At 44.4% G+C, this 25580-nt stretch overlaps 1 protein-coding gene across 1 annotated transcript in view; it reads right to left on the minus strand.

Moving 5' to 3' along the window:
* Window positions 1–25065, minus strand: part of ESYT3 (extended synaptotagmin 3) — a 30255-nt gene extending 5190 nt beyond the window's left edge. The window contains exons 1-18 of the mRNA XM_059475974.1: window positions 24808–25065; window positions 19034–19075; window positions 18046–18180; window positions 17477–17553; window positions 13078–13144; window positions 12407–12496; window positions 11391–11446; window positions 8809–8929; window positions 7718–7891; window positions 7103–7185; window positions 6656–6704; window positions 5933–6022; window positions 5008–5070; window positions 4845–4913; window positions 3678–3743; window positions 2247–2333; window positions 1290–1439; window positions 338–780 (exon numbers count right to left, since the gene is read on the minus strand). Coding sequence (XP_059331957.1) covers window positions 338–780; window positions 1290–1439; window positions 2247–2333; window positions 3678–3743; window positions 4845–4913; window positions 5008–5070; window positions 5933–6022; window positions 6656–6704; window positions 7103–7185; window positions 7718–7891; window positions 8809–8929; window positions 11391–11446; window positions 12407–12496; window positions 13078–13144; window positions 17477–17553; window positions 18046–18180; window positions 19034–19075; window positions 24808–25065 — 2120 coding nt within the window. The remainder of the gene's footprint in view (window positions 1–337; window positions 781–1289; window positions 1440–2246; window positions 2334–3677; window positions 3744–4844; window positions 4914–5007; window positions 5071–5932; window positions 6023–6655; window positions 6705–7102; window positions 7186–7717; window positions 7892–8808; window positions 8930–11390; window positions 11447–12406; window positions 12497–13077; window positions 13145–17476; window positions 17554–18045; window positions 18181–19033; window positions 19076–24807) is intronic.
* Between the last annotated feature and the right edge of the window lie 515 nt (window positions 25066–25580).

Genomic DNA, 25580 nt, shown 5'->3' on the forward strand with positions numbered 1-25580 from the left:
AGAGGTGCCTATCAGGAGTTTAAGTTATTACAGAAGTGGGATGTTCAGACTTCGAAATCCTGTTGCTAAATGAATGTTGAGAAGCTCTTCAACAATATAAAACCAACAGATGCAGCACTCTTAGGAGAGCCATAGAGTGAATACTTTCCCTTTGTATCTGCTCTGACAGTGCCCCGTAATTTAGTTTGCTGTTGACTGGAATACCTAGGTAAATTCTTTGTAAGGTGACTTGAGACCCAACACTCCAAAAGATTTAGTAGCCTTGAATTCACCTCTATGCAACAGTAACACCTAAACTTTCCCAAGAGAAGAACAACTCAGCTGGAAGAACACCTACTTATGAATGTCCAGGTTGCTGCTACTTAATTCAAAGCAGGAAGAAGGCAGGGACCCCAGTGAAGTGACACTGGGTGCCACCCTCATTTCCTGCAGGATGGGCAGTGTGGGCATGGCCACTGCTCCGCTGGGCAATGCTGATGGTGGGCCATGCTCTGGTTTTTGCTTGCCCTCTGCTTCATCAAGGCCAGACACAATTTCAATTTCACTTGGTACAGGGGCTCCTGAACTGTCTTTAGTGTCCAGGTCTTCTCCACCACTGTCCTTTTTTGGCAGAGATTCAAGTGCTGCAGAGTCTTTGCTCATGGGAGGTACTTTTGAGACTTGTGGAGAGGAAAACTTCTGCTGGTTTCCAGCCTTCTCCATGACATGCGCAGGACCCAACTTCGAGGCATTGACACCAGCCTTGACTCTTTGTGGATCAGGTTCTTCAACATCCAGTGCCTAAAAATCACAAGGGAAGACAGTGAGTTCTGCTCCCACAGCACTGGGGTGAATGCCAGCATTACCACCCAGAAGGAAATTTCACCACAAAGCTGTAACAGCAGAACTCTGCCATTAGAAATGAAAGGGGCCCCTGGGATTCACTGTGGTGTTCTCTCCTCTTATCCTACTGTGTTTGTACTGAGCAGTGTATAAACACTGATCCAGAGCACAGTGAGGAAACAACTCCTAAGCATCAGTGCTGATTTCCCCAGCTTAGATTTTCTCAGTCCAGCTCTTTATTGTTGTAAGAAAATTTTCAGCCATGGCACTGCACTAAATTTTACGAAGCCCCAGGGATACGTCTCAACTCCACCATACACTTCTAATTTCACTTAAATACCTTATCACACTTCTGCTTTCTACTCAACTGTGAAGCAAAGCTGCCTTTCTTCATGCCCACCTTTCATCTCTTTTGCCTGGTTACAAATGAATAGGAAACTGAGTGAATATGGGAAAGAACAACTCACTCGTAGTACAAGTTTCATCTTAATGAAGCTGTCTGAACTGGAATGGTCCAGCTGGAATCTCTGATCCAGAGTCATGCCTGGGTCCTTAAGTAAGTGGGAGAGACACACCACTGAAGTTCCCAGGGCACTATCCCGCTCCTTGTCTTTTATCTGGGGGATGGAAGAAAACAAAAGTTTTTATTAGCTGGCAAACTGGGAACGCAAAAGCAAAGCAAGAAGGTATTTCAGACAGAAACCAAAATTAGCTTATTTGCTTCAGTATGGTTACATCCAAATGGGTGATGCCAGGAGTGTAACAAGTTAGTGCATTTGTAGTAAAAATCCCATTTCTAACTATGCAGAGAAAGAAGTGCTTTAACAGAAAAAACATGCCGTGAGATTCACTTGATTTTCCTTGCTCGCTTTGGGGACAATGTTCTAAGCAACTGAGATGGCAACTGGTCTAAATCTTTGCATGTATTTTAGGTAACAGTTTGTTTAGCCTATTTAACCTCAATACACCTTCCAAGTTCAATTCCTTTCTGTATCCAAGTGACCAGCCCCAGAACTGGCTGTGGCTGCAATGCTGCTAATGAGAGACAGGGCTGCCTAACAAGTCAGAACACAGAGGTGAAGAGGTAGGGCTCTGGCTGAGAATCATGAAGGCTGCAATTTCTGACAGCAAAATATTGATGTCTTTACTACACACAGACCTGTATGAAATGTCTTTTGCACTTTGCAGCCAGAAACATCCCACATTTTGAACTAAGACACTGCACATTACATGATGCTAGAACAAAGGTAGATAGCACCACCACCTAATACAGAATTGTCTGTGCAACATGTGCTTCTTCCACCCTTTAGTAGGAGGAACCCAGTATATGACAATCCCACACAGAAACAAGCACTGGGCTCCATAGAAGAGGATTCTTCCTACAGATGTGCAGCTGGTCTTCAAAGGAAAGGCTTTTCTCTCACCTCAATGTGGAGTGACTGGGAATGAGCACTGTGGACAAAGAAGGTGAAAGCCTGGCCCCACGTGGGATCTTTGCTGAAATTGCAGGTCTGCAACAAGAACATGCATTAGCTTAGTCTCTGAGAAGCAAAGAATCCATGACACTGATCACCAGAGAGGGCCATGATGGCCCTCAGTGACGCTACACCCCAGCTGTATAGAGAAAGTGGAAATTCCAGGTCAGAAGCATATGGAAGTGAAGTCTCTGGCAAAACCAGAACAAGTTCTTTGGGGTGTGGAAATGCCAAAGAACAAGTCTGGTGAGCTGCAGTTGGCCCCACCAGCACTGCCTGGACCAGCAGCCTGCCTCACCTGCAGCAAGGCACCGCTCCCTTCCTCCCTCCCTCCCTCCCTCCCTCCCACCTTCCCACCCAGGGAGAGCCAGAGCACTGCTTCCAGCAGGCAGCACTCTGAGCCAGCTCCCAAAGCTGCAGTGAGCTGCAGGCAAGGGCAGGAAAGCTGGAGGGGCAGTTTCAGGGGTGTAGAACTCGTGGGAAGAGTAGGAGGGCACAGCTTCAGGACCATCCACTTCAAAGAGGAAAGAGCATGGAAAGTACCCAAGGGGACAGTGGCTGCTCTGCAAACCAGCTGTCCCCGCCAGGCCATGAGTGCAGGCAGCAAGTGGAAAGGAGCAGGGAAAGCCTGGAAGCCTGACCTAGCTTAGGAGAGGCAGCTGATGTGGTAGGGAAAGGGAAAGCCACAAAAGGTAAAAATGCAAGTAGAACCCAATTTCTGGGTGGAGCAGGTGGAAGGAATAAAGGAAAATAGGTGCCAGTCCTGTATGCTTGTTGTAGCCAACAGGATTCATTCTTATTTGCTGGAAGTCCAAAAGAACAAAGAGCTCATCCACATCCAGCTACAGGACAGGGAACACAGCAGCTACTGGGAGGGCAGAGCTCAGCTGTTGCTCATACTCATGATGCAAAAGTAATTTTTAAATAATGAAAAAGGAACTGGAAGTGAAGTGGAGGAGATGCAGATCCGTCTCGTCCAGGTTTAAAAACAAAACACAAAACAAAACAGTAAAACTGTGATACACAGGAGCCAGGAAAGACTCTGAGGAAGGAATAAAAGCCAGCTTGATGCAAATGACACCCTGCTCTGAGAAACCATGAGCTGGATTGGAGACTTATAGATCTAGAGTGTCTGGGCCAAGATGAACTCTTGGGCACAGTCATGGAACTACACATGTGTACAGCAGCTGGTCAGACACCCTCCACCACCACAATTCAATGACACAGTGGCTCCACTCCCAGGCTCTGCAGCCATCACTAATAGTACAGCTCTTCACATCAGCTTCACAAGAAGTCCTTTCCTTCCTAGGGGATACTTGGGGACAGACATCCATAAGATGGAAAGCATCTAATGAAAGCAGGAGAATTAAACAACCTCACCTTACTCTTCTGAGTCTTGTTCCCAACTGTGAGCAGGACAAAGGAGGAAGGTTCTCGTTCCATCTTCTGTCATTTAATACAAGGAAGAAAGAAGAAGGCAGAAAGAAACATTAAGAAACTTATAGTTTTCAGGAAGCAATATCAAACCACTATTCTTACTTGAACTAAGTTGCTGGAAAGCTGGCAGTATTTTCTGGATGTGGAACCCCTGAGGAGTGCAGTGCACAGGAAAGCCTCCAGCAACACAGCAGTCTTACTCTCCACCATCAACAGTACACATTTAAGCCAAAGCTTTATGTATTTAGGTTTCAACAGGTGAGCAGTTAAAAATTTTTCAGAAGCTGGGAGGAAACAGAGAGGAGAGCTGAAGGCTCAGTGGGGAATCTTGGTCTTTCCTGACTGAATCAGGACTCTCAGAATTGGTTTCCTAGGCTCAGGACTTGCTCCAAAGCAGCTGGAAGTGAGTCCTTGGCACCAAATAACAATTCCTGTCTGGAAGCAACAATACTGAACCTCTTGCACCTCTTTGCACTAATGCTATAGAAGTTAAGGCTGAGAATCTGGTCTTGGCACAACACTACCTACAAACTGCACACAGTGAGGTCCAGAATCAAGGATTATTGACTGTGATGTGTACATTCTTCCCTATACCTGCCATTTACATCACAGTAGCAAAATGCTGTATTTGTGGGGAGAAGTAAACAGAAGCTATTAGACAGAAGGTATGAACGACAGAGAGGCCTCTGAATCCCTCTAAAGCCAAGGCGGGAGGAATCTGGTGGTCAGGTCTCCACTGACAGGAAAGTTCCCACAAATGAGCATATTCCTCCCTGCTCAATGTCAAGCTGGAACAGCTCAGCAAGGGAAGAAAGAGCAGCAGCAGCAGCAAGGATATTGTGACTTAGTCTGATGTCTGGAGGCTCTCTTTTGTGTAAGAAAGACAGACAACCACACACACAATCAAACATTTCTGTGTTGCACTCCCACCTTGGCCTCCTAGACTTTCTCTGGGGTGGGCTTTCAATCACTATTTTGAACCCCTGCTCATCACTTAAATTCTGATAGAGGAGAGATTATTTCTTTTTAACCACCGCTAGTTTTGGTTCCTATGATACCACATAATTCAGAACCTTGTTTTGCAAAGTGGGAGAAGAATATAAATTTTACCTTGAGGTACTTGTTATTTTTGATCTTCTTTGTTCCACATTCACCATTCGAATACTCAAAGTGGTTTTTCTGAATTGGTGAAAGAGTATTTAAAACAATTAATTTGTTGTTTTATAAGAAAAGGAGGTTAGGAGTGAAGGCTGCTGCATGGGTTTGTACTTACAGGGAGGTTGAAGGCACTGTCCAAGTAGACAATCAGAATTGCTGTAGACAGACCCTTCTTATCCTGTAAAGGCAGGGAAAGATAAAACAAATCAAAACACAAAGTAGTCATGGATCACCCACCAAGGACAATGCAACACATAGCAAAATTCCAAGGGCAGCCTCTGAAGGCTAAGCAGCTCTCTGCCTTTCTCTAAAACTTGCAATTTAGAGGAGCTCAAGTCAACACAGCACGACAGTTCAAAGCAGACCAGTAAGAAGATGTGTAACTCTTTTCAATTCCCTGCCTCTAATGTTTGTCAGTCTCTCAGTGGAGAACTGGTTGGGTTCCCCAAGTGCAGCAAGACACCTAAAAACATGTTCAACCACATACATCAACATGAATCCAGTGTCAGCAGAACAAAGCCTGGGAACAATTTTATTCACTTCAGTGGAATTCAAATGGTTTTGCTTGGTTATGAAGAAACAGCCTCTTTGGGAGATGTGCTTTAACCAAGCAATTGTGCTGGACAAACTACACACCATTTGGAAATACAGCCCTACCAAGCACCAGTGCTGGGTATTTGCCTATGACTAGTACAGATTATTTCAGGGATCCAGGGTCCTACACATATCCCAGATGAAGAGGGAGGAAAAAAATTGTGAAAGAAAAGAACCCCTGAGAAGCCACTTTGCAGTGAGTCAAACAAAGGTTTGCTAATTCAAGCAAAAAGAACTGCCAGATTTGAGTTACTCCTGAATTACCGAGAGACCTGGGGCAAGCAAATGCCCTTCCTCTGCAGGAGTGGCAGGGAGGGAATCACATCAAAACTTTGCCAGACAAAAATAAACTCCTGTGATTCTGCCTGGGGTTTCTAATTTTACACACTCCTTTGATGACTGGACAGGGATCAGAGCACCTGAATCCTTTAAGCCAATACACTCACCTCATGCAGCTTTTCTTGGTCGTTTACCAGTGAAAGCCACTCCAGTTTTAAATGCAAGTGTCCGCTTGTCGTCTTACTCAAGGGAAACCACTACATGGAGATAACAAAGAGCAGCTTGAGACTGAGAGGCAGAGTAGCCTTTATGTATGTGGTGCAGACTCTGAGACTTGCACACAATAGACAATGTGAATTTTACTCTGAGAACCTTAGCTTGCATTTTTGACACTTAGATTGTAGCACGTTCACCTACTTAGGTACAAGGTAGAAGAAAATTAAAATAAGATGCCCATGAGCAGGCAAAGCATGTGGACATTTCCAACCAGCAGCAGCACAAGACAGACACCCTGGCATTGTTAGTATAGTGCTGGGTTGCAGGATGAACCACAGCAATGTCAGATCATTTCTTCCCTCAGCAAACAGGCTGCTTCACCAAACTTTATCTGCAGCTTTGTACAAAACATTTGGTACACACAAGACTCAAGGTATCAACAAGATACCCCACTGCTGGCTCAGCATAACCTCAGGGCTCTCAGGGGTTACCAGCCTGGTTAGAAAAATTATTGTAGAGGCTACTTTGGTATTATTTTTTTGTGAAAATACCACATTGCAAGTGTGCAAGGAAGTTTAAAGTACAAAGAAACACCGTAGCAGCAGAAAAGCAGCACAAATAAGTGCATGTAGCTGCACCACCAGCCACATTTAGAAATAAGCTGAGACCTTTACCTCATCAACAGTTCTGTCATTCATTACATCCACTAGGCTTATCAGCAAGCTGAAAGGAAAAAAGCACACATTTCAATGTACATTGAGGCATACAGCAAAAACCACCAAAAAAGCCCACTGTCAAGTCTGTTCCAAATAACAACTTCTCCACATTACCTGAGTACATGCAGGAACACACTTACACTCCTGAAGCATCTCCCTTGAAATATTTCCAAAACTAAAATAAATTTGAAGTAAATCTCAAGTAACTATTACTTCTAATGGCTTCCCAGGATTCTCTGCAGGATGCAACCTTGTCCAACATTAGTTGCACTAGGAACTAATTATGTGGTATTAATATCTGGGCAAAGGGAATCTCTTCCAACAGTATGAAATTTTCAGCATGAGTAATTCAGATGTCCCACAGCAGAGGCTACTGGACCCTGATCAAAGGTCTTGCTAATTTACCTGCCCATAAAGTCATCTTTATCTGGATCTTCATCATACAAATCCACTTCTAAGTCCTGACCAGGCACTTCATGAACAACAAACTGGAGGAGAAACAGGTATTGATTAAAAATAAAAAGCATTCACATACACATATTGAGGCTCAGGCTGTGGACAAGAACAGGACACTTGACAACAGTCTAACACATTAAGGACATTCCCTGTTCTTTCTTACAGTTAAATGCATAACAAATACAATTGATTATAGGTGAAAATACTTCACATTGTTTGCTTGTTTTTGACCTACAAGTTAAACCCCTCAAACTGGTATCCCTAATAAGCAGAGAGGACTTAATGCTAGAGCAGCCTGCAGCTGCACAGGCTGATGCATTGATTGGTATTTAAAGCAGTGTTTTGCACCTCCTCCAAAAACCCACACATGTAAATCAGATCAACCTGAAGGACATTTCAAGTTTACAATGTAAATTTGAACTTGGTTAAGGGACACAAATGCCTCAACCAAGAAACAAGGAAGTCCACCTGCTCTGTGCTAAGTCAGCTAAGAGAAGGTCCTGCAAGCACAGGGATGTAAATGGCTGTGTATCCTCCAGATGGAAAGATCAAAAGGCTCAGTACCTCAAATGTCTCATTCCAAATGGGATTAAGATCCCTGGAGACTGTCTTGCTTCGATACTGCACGGTGCCAACGCGGAGGAGAGCGTACGGATCAGACTTCCCCCTGATGGCACCAAGGAAATTGTCTTTCTGGACAAGGTTTTCAGCTTCTAACAGATGAACCCTTATTACTCCCTGCATAAAATAAGATACAGAATTGGTCATGAACATGCAATCTTTGGATAATTATAATATGCTGCCTCCTAAAACTGTTTATTTCAGGCAGCAAGGGTAGTCACCATGACAGTTCTGCAAAGACATTTAGTTTGATGCAGTGCATTTCCAATGACAGCTGTAATAAAGTATTTCTTCCACCATTTGCCTAGAGGGGAAAAAAAGCCCCCTTAAAGAGATGCAAAATTCAATCTAGATAACTGTATAGGAAATATTTATTTTTAAATCAGAAATATACATATGCACACAGCATTACAGCCACAGTCAAATCAAGTGTAAAGATCAACTCCCACTGACTGAAGGAGGAACTAAGCACTCACTGGCAGGTTCTTATTTTATTGCACAGGAGCCATTCCACTTCAAATTAGTGATGCAAGTTTGCAACAGTGAACATGCCTTAGTCACTCATTTACATTTGTCCTCATTAGTATTAGGTATTTAATGGATGAAGGAGATTGAAGACCTGGATATGTTGAGAATTTAGGAAATTTTTTTTGTAACAATATGTGATCCTCCAAGTTCCCTATTTTACAATTCTTCACAGCATTAGTAAAAATATCAAATAGCATGACACTGCTTATGTATTTTTCCTCTCATTTGCATGTACCACAGATCTGCAGTTACAGAGTAAAGGTTTAATTGGGAAATGAGCTCAGAGTACAAACAGACTCCTTATGACTTGTAGAGAAGGTAGGAACTCCCAGTGCCCATGTCTCTCCCTCCCAAATTATTATCCAACACTGCTTTTATATTTCTGAAATATTACTTACTGAAAGCCCACAACTCAGGCTGAAAGAGCTGATGCAGCATCCAAAGACACTAAGCTTGGATGCATCACTCAGGTAGATAAACACTATGTCACTGAAAAAACAACTCACCTGGGGGACAGGGAACCTCAAGTGGGCAATGTTCATGTTCTTTTTCAGAGGCACTGTGACTCTGTTGGGCAGAACCAGCCGTGCAGCAATGAAGTCTTGAATTAATGAGTCTGACATTACACTGCAGGTGGGGGAAAAAGGCAACCATCAGTCACAATTCAGGAGGGAAAGTGAGGGACAGCAGAAAGAATGAGCATTGCAAAGTGACTGGTGTGGCCTAGCTCCCCCCAAAGTATTGCCAAGAACAGGACAGGAACAGGACAACCAGGGAAATGGTTGGGTCACCACCTCTGGAAGCATTTAAAAGACTGTAAAAGTGCTTAGGCACATAGTTCAGTGATGGGCTTGGCAGTATTCAGTTAATGGTTGGACTTGGTGATCTATAAAGATATTTTCCAAAGTTTATGATTGTATGAAAGAGCTGCAGAGTGGCCATTCATCTCCAATTTAGTGCTGCAGACTTGCAACAGGAGCATCCCTGTTGCAGGGTGTGAATTTGGCTCATCGTTGTAAATGATGAATGGGAGCTCAGGCTGTGTGTGAAAACTTCATGCACACACCCAAACATGTCAAACTCAAGTGTCTTCTGGGTTTCCTTAGGAATAACACCAGAGATGGACAAAGGGAGAAGGGAATCAGGAGGTTTCAGCATTTTGCAAGGGGCTCAAGGCCTCAAGCTAGTTTGTTTTTAGATAGAAATGGCCACAGCACACACTGCTGCCTACTCTTGGCCACCTGATGAGACCTTTTGACAAAACTGAAGCAGACAGACACATTAAAAAAAAAAAAAACTAGCCAATCTCATTTCTCAGATGAGGTTCTGGATCTTGGCAGAATTTGCACTAAGAAGGAAAATTTCTTTTGAAGTAACTGGAGATCACATTGGCTGAATCGAGGGCACTATCTTGGAGTTCAAGGAACTTTGCAGCCTAATTACAACTTGCACAGTTTTAGCTTTGCAGTTCAAATCTTTGCTTTACAACTGCTCTTCTTGTGCAGCAGGTACAAGAAGTATATGGCTATCAGAGATGTCCAAGTACTCTCCAGGTGATGAATGAGGATTTCAACACACCACTACAACCTAGCATAAGCAAAAAATGACATTAAGAGGAAAACCTAGGAGCACCAATTGTCTGAAAGACTCATCCTCTTGACAGATCTAGTGCCTATAAGGGTATGACTGTGTAACAAAATTGTCCCAATTCACAGAGGAGGCTGGATTCACACAAAAAGAACATAAGGAAAGTCTTCTACTCCACATGGTAAACCAGGAGCCTTGGTCAGGCTCTTGGTTTTCCTGTAAAAAAAACCCACAGGAATGTCACAGAATTGTCCCCTCTCCCAAGTCTCAGGGTACACCCAACTAAACACAGCTTGTATGTGAGGACAGATGACTGCATCCAGTTTCTTTGCTATCTTAAGTGAGCCAAATTCATTTGACAGGGAGGGCTCTTGTTCAACCTGTACTTCAGCCCATTCATGGTCAGGCATGTTTTGCTCCCAGCTTTCATTGCACTGCTGAGGAACAAGCAAAGGTTTCTGTGTGCAAATCCCTGTGGGAGAACCAGGCAGTAAAAATTTAGGACACCAAATTTGCACTTAATTATATGAGAGGCTGTAGGCTGGAACACCTACAGGCCTGCTCCATGCAAGGATTAGGGAAACCAAGTTAGAAAAGAACAGATTAATTCCTCTGATAAAAACTGGAGCTCTCAGGCTAAACTCCAGGGCAAAAGGCCACTCAGGCCTCAAATTAAGAGAAAAAGGAAACTTCCTCTCATGCAACATCAAAAGCCTTCAGAGGATCTTTAATGCATAAACTGGCACCTAAAGTGGCCAGACTCTTCCTGAGTCTGCAAACCGTGAGCTGCAGGGGAGCAGAGAGGAACAGATACTTCTGAAAGGGACAAAGGCAATGGCTGTGTAACCCCATGTATTTCCTCTTGTGCAACAGAACTTTCTCCTTACACTCAAGAACAAACTGAATCCCTAATCTGGTGAAGCAGTTTGTAACAATACTGAAACCCACTAAGATTTTCGTCCTTGCTGTGCAAGTTTTATGTATGTACTACTAACCCAAGAGGCACTGGAGAAGAGCTACACCTAAAGGGTGGGCAGATTACACAGAAAGAAAACTCTTCTCCTTATAAATCTGGTGCAGTTCTCTTTACCATGGATTGTACTTGAGTTTTTCAGAGGGACTGCAACTCTGTGATACCTTGCCTTTTTAAATTTACTTCACTGTAAATTTAAAAAAGCAGTCTGCCAGACTAAACCTACTTCATCTACCTTTGCAAATAACTTGCACATGGGAAACAGAAGGGCTTGTTTTTAGTTTATAAGTCATTGTTGTTTGGGGGATTTACTATTCCCATCCTAAATGTAATGAAGTGATTGAAACAGTTTTGCCAGAATGTAAAAAGGACCCTTCTCAGGTTTTGCCACAACCAGATACAATGGGGTGAATATCAGCACAACACCTTACACACAAAGCTCTCAACAACAGCTTTGGTTCAACAAGAACCACATTCCAACTTCCAAAAATTTTTCAAAGAATAAAGTAAAGCAAAGTAGACACTCACTTAATTCCTGGGACATCCAGAAGGTTGCTCATGCCTGCCCAGTTGATTTCCAAATGCTACAACAAGATTGGGGAGAAAATATTATACAGGACTACTAAAAATTATTTTAAAATAAATGTAGAATTTAAAAGGGAAAGCCTTCTAGAACAAAGGCAGATGTCTAAAGGAAGGAAAACCTGCACCACCAATTGCATCTGTACATTAGAATCAACAGCTGGTATCAATTCCCTTATCTATTTTATTTGCCATCCTGAATTGAGGGTATCACTGGAACTGAACCTGCAAGAAGAAGCAAAGTCAGCATTCAGTCCTTAGCAATGGCCACTGGCAGATACCCCGGGGTCATAAAGGAAATTCAGCAACTCTGTTAAGACTTTGAAGTTTTCTCATCCTTACACTTTAGGGGTTGGCCTATGCCCTGAGGCAGAGGGATTTACAAATACCACTGGTTTCAGGAGTCTGTATTCCTATTTGTACAATTAAAAAAAAGAGGCTCTTTCATGTGCTAAAATAATGCTGCTACATCTAGACACAAAAACACCTCATTCAAGATCAAAAATGTATGACTTTCATGAACTCAAGCAGAGCATAAACCACAAGCAAAGCTGTGTGCTGTAAGATAACTGCTTCTTACAAGACTAGAAGGTTTCTCATATTTTATTAAACCACAATTGAGTACAAGGGAGACGACCTTAAACAGGCAAGCTTTCAAAAGGCAACCATGAATGGTCTCCAAAATGACTGCACTTAAAATCCATGAATGGGAAGGTAGAGTAGCCAGAAACCTTGCAGAAACAGCTCCTGTGCTGCCACCATAAGACAGTCCTCCCATTCTCAGAGTGAAGCGAGTAAATATTTAGGCACTACTACAAAAGTATACAGTGAATTAATTCACATCCTCCCAGAATTCAAGAGGGACACAGCAATTAGGAAATTGTCATTTAAGCACCTGAACTGTGAGGTATTCACAGTTAAGCAGTTTGGGTTATCAGTGATAACCCAATAGCCTGACTCACCGGTTTCTGCATGAAAAACAAGGTCACTGCTCCAACAAAGGGTGCATCAGTCAGGAGAGGCTCCAGGATCACCCGCAATGTCCCATACAGCTGCAAACAGAACAGGAAAGCTCAGGGTTAAGGTATTCTCATGGTGCAGCTTCAAAACTCTGAGCTTTTCAGTGATGGAGATAATTTTAGAAATTCCACTTGAATTTTATTTAGAATTTAATAAAAAAAATTTCCCCCCCAACCATTGCTACTGATATCAGGCAATGCCTTCTGTGTTTGTGGAGTCTCTCTGCAATCCTACCGTACAATGGAGCCATTTGTCTACTAGCTTTCAACACTCCAAGAACAGGTTCTTGGTTTAATCTACACCAGTTTATGAACATCATGGTTCTTCTGAAGTCCTCTACCAACATTCTGAGCTCCTCTGAACTCCAGTGGCAGCTGCTGGCCCACACATACTCCAGCACCAACCCTGTTTAAGAGTCATTCTATGAAGCTTAGAAGTGCCATTTAAGTGTTTTCCATGGAAGGCCTCATTTCTGCAGCCAAGAACAAGGAGATAAAGCCAATCATTCCAAGCCTGACAGCTGCTAGTTTCCCAGTTGCCATGACCTCCCCACTGGGAGGTGCCACCTCCTCCCCACACAGCCTTGAACAGACAATGTTAGCACTGCACCCACCTGTACACCTTTGACGCCAAGATTGAATTTCGATATGTCCATGTGAATCTCACAGTCCCCTATGTAACTGAAAGAAAATTCTCACATTATTCCACAGTTTGCAATAGCCCCATGAGAAATTTGGGGCTGTACAGAGAATAAATGAAATCAGTTTAAGGATTGACAACATGAACTCAGAGGCAGAGATGGATTTTGAAGTGACTGAAAAAGGGAAGCTGAACAAAGGTCAGATCTTTCAGTCAGCTGGGATATTGATGTACCTGTAAAACATTGAAGCAACATCTGTATTTCCAGGCTACTTTTCCATTCTTAAGACAGGGGGTTGGCTGGAGCAAGCTTGCTCCACGAAGGAGACCAAGATGCTCACTCAAATTTCAAGGTCAGAGCCATTGCCCTTTTGCTCCCTTGTCTGCCAAGAGCCTGATCCTACCCCACACCCTGGTGACTCAGCCCCCAGGCTGGTGCAGAGCCATCCTGCCATTACTCATGAGGTTCCCACCTGGCCCACAGCCAAAAAGCCCAAAGATCACCCATGCCCACAACCCAAAAACCCACTTGAAGGACAAATTTATCACTAAAAATAACCAGGTTTCCTTGAGGCTGAATTCAAAGACAACTACTTAGATCAGATTTTGGTCAGTTGCCATGGAGAACATCAGGCTTTAAATAAAGCAAATGCTGAACGTGGTACTTTGGCAATTTGGAAAGCACCTTAGACTTTTATTAAAGTACAAACATCACCTTATGCAGAAACCAATAGCCACACCCCAGGGAGCAGAACCCTGCAGATCTGTTGATGCCTCTGGCAGAAAACAATTGAAGGGAGCTACCAAGTTCCCTTTCAGCCCCCTGAGAAATAGCTCTGGCTGCAGACACACACCCTGCAGGTAAAGCAGGGTGTAAAGGTGCTGCAGCAGTGAATGTGCTGTGCTTGCTGCCTGCATGCATAACTTCACTCCATAATCAAAGGAAAAGGGCAGGAGTTCTGCTCTGACCTCATGTATATGGGGCAAATACTGCTGCAGTTGCCACAAATTCAAACTGTAATTTGCATACAGATTCCCTCCCACCCCAAAAAACCTGCCAAGACTGCACAACCCTGTGAATTTGCCTCCGCTTCTGCAAGCAAAGTTTTTTGTATATTTGTTTACAGGTAGTCACCTAGCAGAATTTCAGGAGCTCATACACATAGAATAAAGTCTTTAATGTTGGAGCATCCTCATTTCTTATTTCCAACCTCATAAACCATGCTGAAATTAACACACTCTTTCTTAAAAGCTAGTGACATAATTAAACTTATTTTATGTTTGTTAATTTCTACAACTTTGACATTATCTTACAGGTCATTACACCGTGTGCTAATAGAGCATTGTTACAATAAAATTCTAAATGAGGAGCCAAAATTAGTTCCTTAATTTGCAGTAATTAATCCAAGAAGATTTAATTCAGCTTTTGCGAGTGCCTAACACAACACAAGTAAGAGCTGTGGTGTTTTACAGCCTTTCTACCTTTCCACACAGTCAAAAACTTTTCTCACTCAGTTCTAGATGTCTCTTTTCTCCAGTAAAGATGTCAGAGAAGTCTTACCAGAGTCTGAGCCTTAAATCAGCCTTCTGTCTGCCTCATACAGGTATCATCCTCTGCCAGGGTGCTTGGTAGGAAGGATGAATCTTTAGTTCATTAGTTTATTCCTCATTTCCAGTCCCAGCTGCTCATGCTTTCATCTGCTCCTCCTGTGCAGCACAACCTTGCTGTGCTTTCTGCTATCCTGCCCCAGAGCACACCTGAGCCAAACTCAAGCCTTGACACTTGAAAGGCTGAGCTCCCCCACCCTGTACAGGACTGTGCTCTACCCACCTGTGGAGGGTGGAAGAATCACCTGTTGTTTCTCTCCTGCATCACCCGTTGCACAAGGTGATGCAGATATGCCTGTGCTGTGGATTAGAACCTTTTTCAAGTGCAAATATCTGTGTCTGTTCTGTACTTGGCTGGAAAAGCTGGGCCCAGTCTTTGTGACACAAAGGTAATCCACTGGCTGAAGGCAGGGCTGCCACCAGAGCTGGCAAGTTTAACTAACCTGGATGTCTGCACCTCCCTTCAGAAAAAGACCAGGCAATTCCTTGCCTGTAAAGTAACTGCCCAGGGGCCCCATCTTCTCATGGCCCCCATGCTGAAAGCCCCCTTTGGCCCAGCCTCCTCAAGGACAACTACAGCCCACACAAATAAGGAACCTCTAAGTGCTATTTTTCACACTTCCCAAAGCAAGGGATGCAATTTGTGATACCACAAACTTAACACAGGGGAAAGGAAGCTCCTCTTTACATAGCCCATAGAACTGAACCACAGCATTCAGTGTTGCACCATATTGGTGAGATCAGGAGCACATGGTGAAACAAAGCCCTTCAGGGATCTCATGTCTATGAGCGGCTAATAAACTACCCAAAAAATTGGTTCCATACAGACTACAAAAGACGGGTAAGAAGGAAAGGTTCATTCTACTCCTACCCTCTTCCTGTACTTTCTCCATGTCACATCAAAGACACTGGGCTTCAACAACTAGTTGCCTTCTTGATAAAACTGGAGGGAAAAAAGCTATCCTCCTGTGCTATTGAGAGACTGAAAGCAAGAAGCATTTACAGAGCACAGAAACCTAACCCAAGAGTCACTGTGGTGCCAGCACCGCACAGTGCACCCCACAGGCACCCACAGCACTTCACTCTCTTCTCCAGTGCTGTGATGCCAGCACACAGCCCTGTAAACAGAGCAGTCATTTAAACCTCAACAGCACAGTGACCAAGAGGTAGAGTGAAGGACAGCCTCATACTGGGGTAACCCAACTCCATCTCCTCTAAGTAGCAAAAAACCCTGTTCTATTGGTAATCCAGAAAAAGGCAGGTACATAATAGCACCAGTCACAGATTTGCCTCTCTCTGATCCTGATAGCAACACACAATCTCCTGCAGACACTGCAGGATGCACAACACAACTTAGTTGCAGACATTGATGTTAAGATATGAACACAAGTGAAGCTGAGGCCTTAATGCAGCCCTAGAGAAGAGAGGCACCCCACCAGAGAGGCAAGGCAAACCCACACTCCTGTGTGAATACAGAAAATACTGGGGTTATCAGATGGCACCAGCTCAGGTTAGGTTACCAGCATCACCATGAGGAACAGGAGTGCTTGACCAGTTTGGAGATGTTGATGGGTCTGCCAGAGGGACTGGAATGCAGAGGTGGGGGAATCCCTCTGCAAAGGTTTGTCAAAACACAGTGAAAATGAGCATGTGGGAGAAGCAGTTTAGCAGAGAACAGCAGGAACCTTCTGCAAGGCTTAAAAGGCATTAGATCTCCTCTCAATCTCAACATGGAAAGCATGAATGATTTGCCAAAGGCTCTAACACTGACCTGGGTATTACAACAACAGCACTGAAACATCTGGCTGAAAATCAAACATGTGAATTTACAGGGAGTGAGGATGCTCTGCCAGGGCTGGGGATGCTGCCATGCCACTGCCATGGTGAGCAGCAGGCACAGGTCTGAGGAGCTCTGTTTACAGGTAGTCACCTAGCAGAATTTCAGGAGCACATACACAACTTCTGTTGCCAAGACAGTCCATAATTTCACAGCTTTTTCCTGGCACTACCATGAAAAGCCAATTTATATTAGGATATTAGGCAGCTCAGTCACCCACTAAACTTACAGAGCTACAGCAGCATGCAAGTGGTAATTCCCCCAGCAAGTCCCTTCTCCAGGGCTAAACCAGGAGACAATTTAGCTCTGCAATGGCTCTGATGTTAACAAAACATACAAGCTCATTCAAAACACCCTGGGAGGTATTAAATGTTTTATCCAATTTTGTTGTTGTTGTTGTTAATAGGGCTAGAGGCAGTATTCTGCTCAGAGCATAGCTGTAATCAAAAAAGCAAATGTGTTGGATGGCACATAGAACAAATGACTGAAACAGAAGATTAATCTAGAGGAAGGAATTAAAAAATAAATAGTGCAAGTAGTTCTGGAAGAACTGGAGAGGTTGGACTAATGAGAAACCACAGAGGGCAAGATAGACCGAGCATCTCCAGACCTGAGAGCTTTCCTGAGAAGAAGAAACACAGTTTGAAAACTTGGGTTCTCACTGCCATCCATGGCAAAGCCAAGGGACAAGTTCTTATATCCATGGCAGCCCTGATGGGCCAGAGGTAACACTTAGAGCTGTGCAGGTCATTTCTGGTCTACAGGCTGATGCACATTTCACTCCTGTAACCACTGAGGACACCCAGCTGGGAGACAGATTATCTCACATCATTCTAGGCTAATCTTAGTACACCATGCCCAGTCCAGCATGACACATGCACAGGCAGTAAGTTAAGAACCATCTACAGAATCAATGATGCAATATTACCAGATCTGCAGGTCCAGGGTAACTTGTCTTCTATCAATTTCTTTGGTGTAGGCTTTTATTCCATTAATTCTAGGGCACTGAAATAGAGACAAACAAGATACAACATAGTCAACATCTATCAAGCTAAGCATAAGTGAAAAGTCCTACTCACTTTGATGAATTTGAGTACAGAAGCATTAATTAAATACTTTGCAAAACTGCATGCAAAATATTAATATATCACTTCAGGTGTTTTTTTCTTTAAAGACAGAATGGCCTTGACAGTCCTCAAACACAGGGCAGTAGCCCTAGGCCATCCTGCAAGCCTTAGAGAGCACTGAAAACTTCTGTTGCAAGGCTACAACAGAACTAGATACAGATATAGTCCTTTTTTTCCATCTCCAGTACCAGGATGCTGACAGCAAGTGGGAAGAGATGTGTATCTTTCCTGTACGATCTTTCCCTCATGGTGAAGATGCTCAAGTGAACATGAGGAGGGAGCAAAGTTATTACAGAGTTGAACATCTCACTCCCTTTACACGTGAACTTTTCAAAAAAGAACCACAAGAGTTACAAAAGACTCCCACTACCTTCTCGCCAAAGTGGATCTTGGTAAAGGTGCATGTTTTCAGATGTACACTCTTTGCTCTGATTTTTGGCTCAAGAACTTCTTTAAATGTTTTTTCCATGATTGTTCCAAAGTATGGCCAAGCCTGTACAAGGACCTAAAGGAGGGTGAAAGCAGGAACACATTGAAGAGTCTTTGAGTAAGACAGCTTTTGCTGAGAAACAAACACACCCATTACAGAACCCTGGCTATTGATACCTGTCCTTTTAAAATACCAAGTCAACTTTGTGCACTTAAGTCATCCTTATGGAAGGATCCATCTCTGTTCCTTAGAAATGGAATTTGTTTCAGGGACTGAAGAGTAAATTTTCAGTACCATGGAGGCTGCTTCTAACCACAGGAGCCAATGAAGCCCACGGTCAAATCTCTTAAGTACAATAATCCCTAATTACTCTAAAGTGTCACAATGTTCCGTGGAGTTAGGTTTATTTAGAGGACTGAGATGAGCTTTTATATAAAAAAGAAAATTTGCTTAAAAAAAAACCAAAAAAACCCAAAAATACAAACACCAAAAAAGAAGATAGTCACTAGATGCTAATTTGCAAGTTCAGCTGTTTTGCTGTTTTCCTCTGAGAGGTTGACCACATCTGCTGATGGAAGCATTGGCCTCAGTGCTCTCTGGGAACCTTTCTGGTAGGAGGAATACCACTAAGTTTGCTAAAATAATAATAACATACACATGTATGTATCCATATATACACACAAACAGTTTAATTTTCTTCTAGTCTCAAAATGAAGTGTTGAATTTATCAAACTTGTATCAACCAGGATCACATTGGCTCTCAACCTCAGTGGCAACCCCACACTCAAGTGACTCCATACTTCAGTATAGACACTAATACAATTGAATTATGCTAATTTAGTAGTAATTTGATAACTTTCTCAGACTTGTCCCACAGAGTTTGGATGGGAGCAGGTGGCTTCACCAGCTGGAGTTCAGAGCTCCTCACCTTGTTCAGCCACTCCACTCGTTCAACATCAGGGAAGTGAACCTGGATGCAAAGAAAAATAAAAGTGAGTGCCACGTGCCATCTGTTTGAGCACACTGCAGCACATGCAAAAGATAGCATGGAGTGTGGAACAATTGTCAGAGTAAGCCGAGATCCCTCTGCCTTCATACATACGTCCTTTATAATTGACTACCTCCTTGAAAAAATGTAAAATGCAAAGAAGCCAGTAAAGAATAGTAAAAGACAAAGAACCCACGTGCACTGATGTATCAGGATGCCTCTGGGCACATTTACATGATTAAAGCAAGTGTCACTTCCTGCTCATGATGTAAAGCAGCATTAGATTTCTCATCCTTCTCTTTGTCATACCTTGGGAAGCCACGAGAACCTACTTCCCTTTAAGACCATGAGCTGTGCAGGACCTGTTTCCTGTACTCACTCTCCTCAACCAGGACACCACACTTCAGGAAACTCAGAACCTGCTTGGGAAACTCAATGTCTTGGTTGTGGCAGCATTTCTCCACTAATACCAACATGGTGCCAATGGCTTCAGGGAAAAGAAGCCCTGTAAGAGTTCAAGCCTGTTAGCATACACTATCATGTGTAACAGTCCAGTGTTTTCAGTTCTCAGAGCTTTTTAAGATGGTAAGGAGAAATTAAAATGAAATAGTCACCTATAAATCATGTTTTCAAGTTGGACACACCAAATGCCAACAAGAAGTGTGTATGTCCATTACAAAACCCCACAAGTTCCCTGAAGTGATGACTTTCTTAATCACCATCAGGACAACTGGGCATGAGACCACTCTCAAGTAAATGATCTCTCAGACCCCTGCAAGAAGCTGCTGAGTGAAGAGTTACAATCACCTTACTACAGTCACACATGAAAGCCTATGGATGTGGTATTTGCAGCTGGTGCTACAAGCTGGCAGCAGGTTACTGCAGAAGGGAAGGACACTGCAGCAGCTTCTCAGAATGGACATTAGAGCACCTGAATACAAAGGGAATCTGGCTATCATCTAGCCTGATAATAGTAATTGGGTAGGACAATACTTCCTCTTACAAGAGCTGTGAATTACACTTTTCAGGCAAAGCCTCACTGTTCATCAGCTTTCAGAGAGGTGCTCAGAGACGTTTGGATGGAATGGATAGTAGCCTGTTTTTTAGCACAGCTTTATAGATGATTGAAGAGCCCATTTTCCCTGCTCAAATCATGCTTCAAATGATCTCATTAAAAAGCCCCAAAGTAATATTACCATATTTTTTATAAGAAATTTCTTTTGATGCTCTAAATAGCAACTTTTCCATTAAATAAGACAACAGAAGTTCATGGAAATGTCAGCCTGCACAGGTCTATTTGCATGATGAAGGGAGAACTCAGCACCAGAAGGGACAATCAACACAGACAAACTGCTGCTGACATTTTACAGTGAGGCAGATTATGTGAATCAGGGGACCTCCACTTCACCTGCCAGCCTTTCATTTTCCACCTAAAGGCTCTCCATCAGGGCACATAAATCCTGGCTTCTCAGCTCCAATGTAATTGCCAAGCACCAACACCCTGCAGCACCTGGGCCACAGCTTGGGATCAGATGTAGGAAGGACAGAGCAGGGATGGAAGCAGCATGGTGAGTTTGTTCTTCAAAACACCTTACAGACAGGAGAGGGATGTGACCCAAAACAAAGGACAGGACAACAGTTAGGCTACCCCTTCCCAGTGAGAAAGTCACTGCTTATATGTGCAGGGGAGAAATGTGGGGCATTATAAACCATTACAGTTGTCTGGGATTATTCACTAGAGGCAAGGCTCCTAGAGACTTGAAACAGCACAAAGGGGCATCAGGAAAGAGGCAAAAACTATGAGAATGAGGGTGTAGCTAGATCCATCTTTAGAAAAAGTAAAATTGAATTCATTATTTGCACCACAGACACCTGAACCACCAATGGCCCACAGCAAACCTCCAAAGCAATTGCAATGAATCACACTGCTCTGTGTCACACCTTAGATGCTGTGATAGCAGACATTTATACACAAATGTACAGGTACATTTCCACCCCACCTGACACCCCTTCATTCAGGTGTCTGCAATCCAGGTCCCACCCAGGCACTTGGTGCCTCCGTTTCCTCTGACAGATGGAAGGAATGGCACTGCTGGAGCTCCAAAGCTGGGACCAAAGACCAGCAGGAGCTCCTGGGCTGACACAAAATGGGCTCTTCTTGCAGAGAACACCACAGAAACTGGCTGACTACATTACTAGTGAAAACCAGAAACCAGCTTTCTGCCCTTTATGACAGGCCACCAAATTTCAGTGGGTTCTCAACACCAAAGTTCTGCTCCACTCAGTGGGATGAACTAAATGAGCAGTTCTGTGAGGAAGCAGAGCTCGGTCTCCAGGTGTGCATTATCCGCTGTGTAGTAAGACACAAGCTCTGAGCAAGTCCTTTCCTACCCATGGGGTATCCCCATAATACACATGCTAGCTAGCATGTCACATGGCTAGTTCAGCTCAGTGACACCACCAAGCTCTCTTCTTGACCCAGCCATTTACTCCAAGAATTTAATGTATCATCATCTGCAGTTCCATACCTCTGAACCATGTGCTCTGGATTTCAGACTCACTTCTGGCCCTTGCTACTGGTGACAGCCCTGCCAGCAAGGTCTTGCCCCGAGTTTGTCATCAGTACAGCACATGTAGGAGGAGCCCAAAACACTTCCTACTAATCCCAGAACCAGACACCAAGAGCTGCCAAAATTAATACTAACACAGGGTAAGATTTAATCCTGTAGCCTTGGGCAAGTCCCACTATCAGAATCAGTTTTACCCATCTACAAAAGCAGGCATGCTTCTTGCCAAAGTTTAAGGAATGCAGTAAAAATTACTTAGCATTTGAAAAGAGCTTTGAAGATCAAAAACACCAGGTAAGGGGCAATTACTAGCAAGTAAAGAAAATGTGTAAATTCTGCATGACTCCACCTTGCCCTGCAGCAAGCCACAGCAAGGATCACAGCAACAACAAACCCATGTTAGACACAACAGCCCCATTCTGTTCAAATACAACACAGCAATCTATCCATCAGGGTCTGGTTTGGTTTTTTGCTTGTTTGTTTGGTTGTTTTGGGTTTTGTTGTGGATTTTGGTCAGGATTTTTAGCTATTCATACAAGAGGGAAAAAAAATAAGTGTAAACAGGGCTTTTGCATGAACAAGGACTTAAAAGGCAACATTTTAAAAGGACAGTTCTGTACCTAGTAGTATTTTGCCTGGTAAAAGGAGTTTAACATAGGAAGAAACACAGCATACTTGGATTCTGCCATGTGCAGCAGTGGCAAAAGCAACACAAGCAGTCACCACAACCCCAGGAGCTGGAATGAAGAGGAAGCCTGGCTGGCTCTGCTCTGAGCACTGCCTGCATGTACAGAAGTCATGCTAAAGGCTGCACAGGCTGAAGTCAGAAGGTCTCAACTCTCCAAGCCATGGTTCTGACTGTGCCTGCCATGAGCAGCGTTCCAGCCTGGTTTCCTGAGGAAGCACAGCCTGCCCACGTACACTGTCTAGCACAGGAATGCGTCTACTCCAAACTCACTGGCTGGTTTCAGCCAAGAAACTGGTGCTGCAAAACAATCCTGCAAATACCCCAAAACAGATGGTTGAGTAGATTAGGGAAACCCTCTCAGCATCCCCCCTAAAGGAAAGGCTGCATTCTGTATATCTCCAAACAACTGATACCAGGACTGAGCAGAACTTGAGCCAATTCAAAGAAGCCATTTCCTAGGGAGAACAACTTTTAACCAACAGCAAGATCAATGACTGCTCTTAACTCTTCACTGGATGGATTCCCCTCATTTTATAACAGTCCACATGAAGAGACAAAGCTTTATGAATCCCAAGACACTGCCATCATTTCACACCTTCAGAACCTTTCCTAAGATTACAACACTGCAAAGGCAAGCCATGCTCCCCTTGAACTGTATTGCTACTGCCACCTCTGTGTGACAGGAGAGAAGAACTCAGCAGAGAATTTTAGAGCTCCCAACTGAAGGTTCATGAACACTGAAAGGCAAAAACAAAAGATAAAAAAAGACAACACCACGGAGAATAAACTGAATAGATATCAGGTGAGAATCAGTCTCCAAGACAGGCACATAGAAGGAGTAAATCCAATAGAGGATGGGGATGGAAGGAAAATGAAAACTGGGGAGTTAAAAAGCATCAAGGACAAGAGTAGTGTGGAAGCAAACACCCAAGTGATGAACAAAAGTTACCAACACACAAAAGGAAAGGAAGAGGCAATATAGATAAAAACTAAAAGCACGCTGTGCAGCCCCTTTATCATTAGGTCCTACATCCTGCCTTCCAGGAGTAAGGGCCAAGAATTCACAAATCAGACCTCTGGGAAGAGTCTGACTCTACCATCTCTGTGAGCACATGCTGGGCAGTGGGAGATAGAAATGAGAGACCCTTTAAACCTTCCTTTTTCCTGAAGGAGACTGAACACCCCCAGCATTGTCAGACCCCAGGTGCTCCAGCCCCTGACCATCCCAGTGGCCTCTGCTGCAGTCTCCCCATTTGCCCAAACCTCTCCTGGGCTGGGGCACAGAGTGCTCTCTGTGCAGCCTTGTGAAGGCCCAGTGCAGGGCAATCAATAATGGACCACCAGCTCCCACACTAATGAAGCCTGAAACTTTCAGCCACAAAACCTAATGAAACTTTTTGCATTTGTGTGCACTGTGGGGGCAAGCCTGATTTTTCAACAGTGACTAAGAGGCTCAATTTCTGGTTACAATGATTCAGGGCACTTGAGGATAAAACACAACACTGCTCTCACAGCATCAGGGCAAGAGCTGACACCATCACATTCATTAATGCCCTGAATTGGGTTTTTTTTTATGCTCTGTCAATACAAACAAGCAGAAACCTCATTCAGAGACAGACTTCTGTGCCTGGCGGGAGGGAACATGTGCAGGGAGCTGCATCAGCCCTGGCAGGAGACCCTGGCCTCACTCCTCAGAACTGCCAGCTGCCTTAATTTCCCACAGAATTAAGGAGAGCCAAGTGCTGTAGGCTATATAAAAGTTTGCCGACTATAAATGCCTCCATGCAACACCCTTTACAAGAAAAGCATTTCCCTATCAGTCACTGACAGATTTTTAAATGCTAAGTAAATTATGATAAAAGAAAAAATATCTAAACACCTCATCATCCTTTCCATTAGCCAACCACAACTGCCCAATAAATAACCCAAGACACAGGGTAAAATGGCAGGCAGAAATTCTAGTTTCTTCACTTTAAAACGTAGACTGACTAGAAACAAATGTGAACAACAAACAGGGGTTGGCCTTCCGTACCGTCCAGAGATGACTCCTTAAAATTAAATATTTGGGTTTTTAGCAGGATGAAAATACAATTTTTATATATTTTTGTTTGTTTTCAAATGACACTAAAGGGGAGAAAACCTAGTGGATGAGGAAGGTATAAAGTATACTAAAATAAGTATCTTCAACAGCAAAATACCTGCAGTGCAACAACATGTATTTGAAGGGAGGTGTCTCTGGCGATACATCACTCTGTTTTACATACCCACTTACAGCAGCACATCTCCTGGGCTAAACAACTCCTACTTTAATCCTCGCTTTCCTGAGCAAGACTTCAAAATCAAAGACGCTACTGCTCGGCCCAAGGCATCGCTGCCACCCGTTCGGCCGCTCGCTCCGGGACACCGCGCTCTCGGCGCCGCCGGTTCCGCGGGCAGCGCCGCGCTCCTCACTCACTCACCCAGGCGGGCAGGTGCCGGGCGGCCAGGCCCCGGCACACCGCCTCCCGCTCGTCCTCCAGCAGCGCGAAGGCGGCGGCCAGGCGGTCGCGCTTCCCCCGCCGGTTGAGTCCCCAGCAGAGCCAGAGCGCCAGCGCCAGCAGCAGCCAGCTGCCGCTCAGCCCCAGGTACCCCGCCAGGTACGCGGGCCCGAGGCACAGCAGCGCCCGCGCCGCGGAGCAGAGCAGCAGCCGCGGCAGCGCGGCGGGGCGCGGGGCCATGGCTCAGCCCGAGCCGGGTGCCACAGCCCGAGCAGCCGGGGGGCCCCTGCCGAGTGCGCTCCCCCGCGCCGCCGCCGCGGCTCCTCCGCCCGCCCGGGCCGGCCCCGCCGCCGCCCCGCCCCGCCGCACCGCCCTCACGGCCGGCCCGGGGTGCTCGGCTCTCCGGCGGCGCTGCGGACACCCTGTGACCCATGGTCACGGCTGGATGTGCAACCATGTGGGGCACGCATCACCTGTTGGTTCTGGACACTGCTGTTTGCCTTCTTCCTTGGCACTTTCTTGTCGTCCTCTTGAGATTTTGATGGGGATGTTGTGGGAGTTAAGATTCTGAAATACTGATAATCATGGAATCCCCGAATCACAGAATCCTGAAAGTTGGAAGAGACCTTTGAGATCAACAAGTCCAACCATCAGTCTAGCACTCACCCCTAGACCGCAGGGAAAATCTTTTTCTGACACATAATCTGAATCTCACCTGCCTCGGTTTGAGGCCATTGTACTCTAGGCTTCCCAAT

Source organism: Ammospiza nelsoni, chromosome 7, assembly GCF_027579445.1.
Source record: "Ammospiza nelsoni isolate bAmmNel1 chromosome 7, bAmmNel1.pri, whole genome shotgun sequence".
In the NCBI taxonomy this organism is placed as follows: Eukaryota; Metazoa; Chordata; class Aves; order Passeriformes; family Passerellidae; genus Ammospiza; species Ammospiza nelsoni.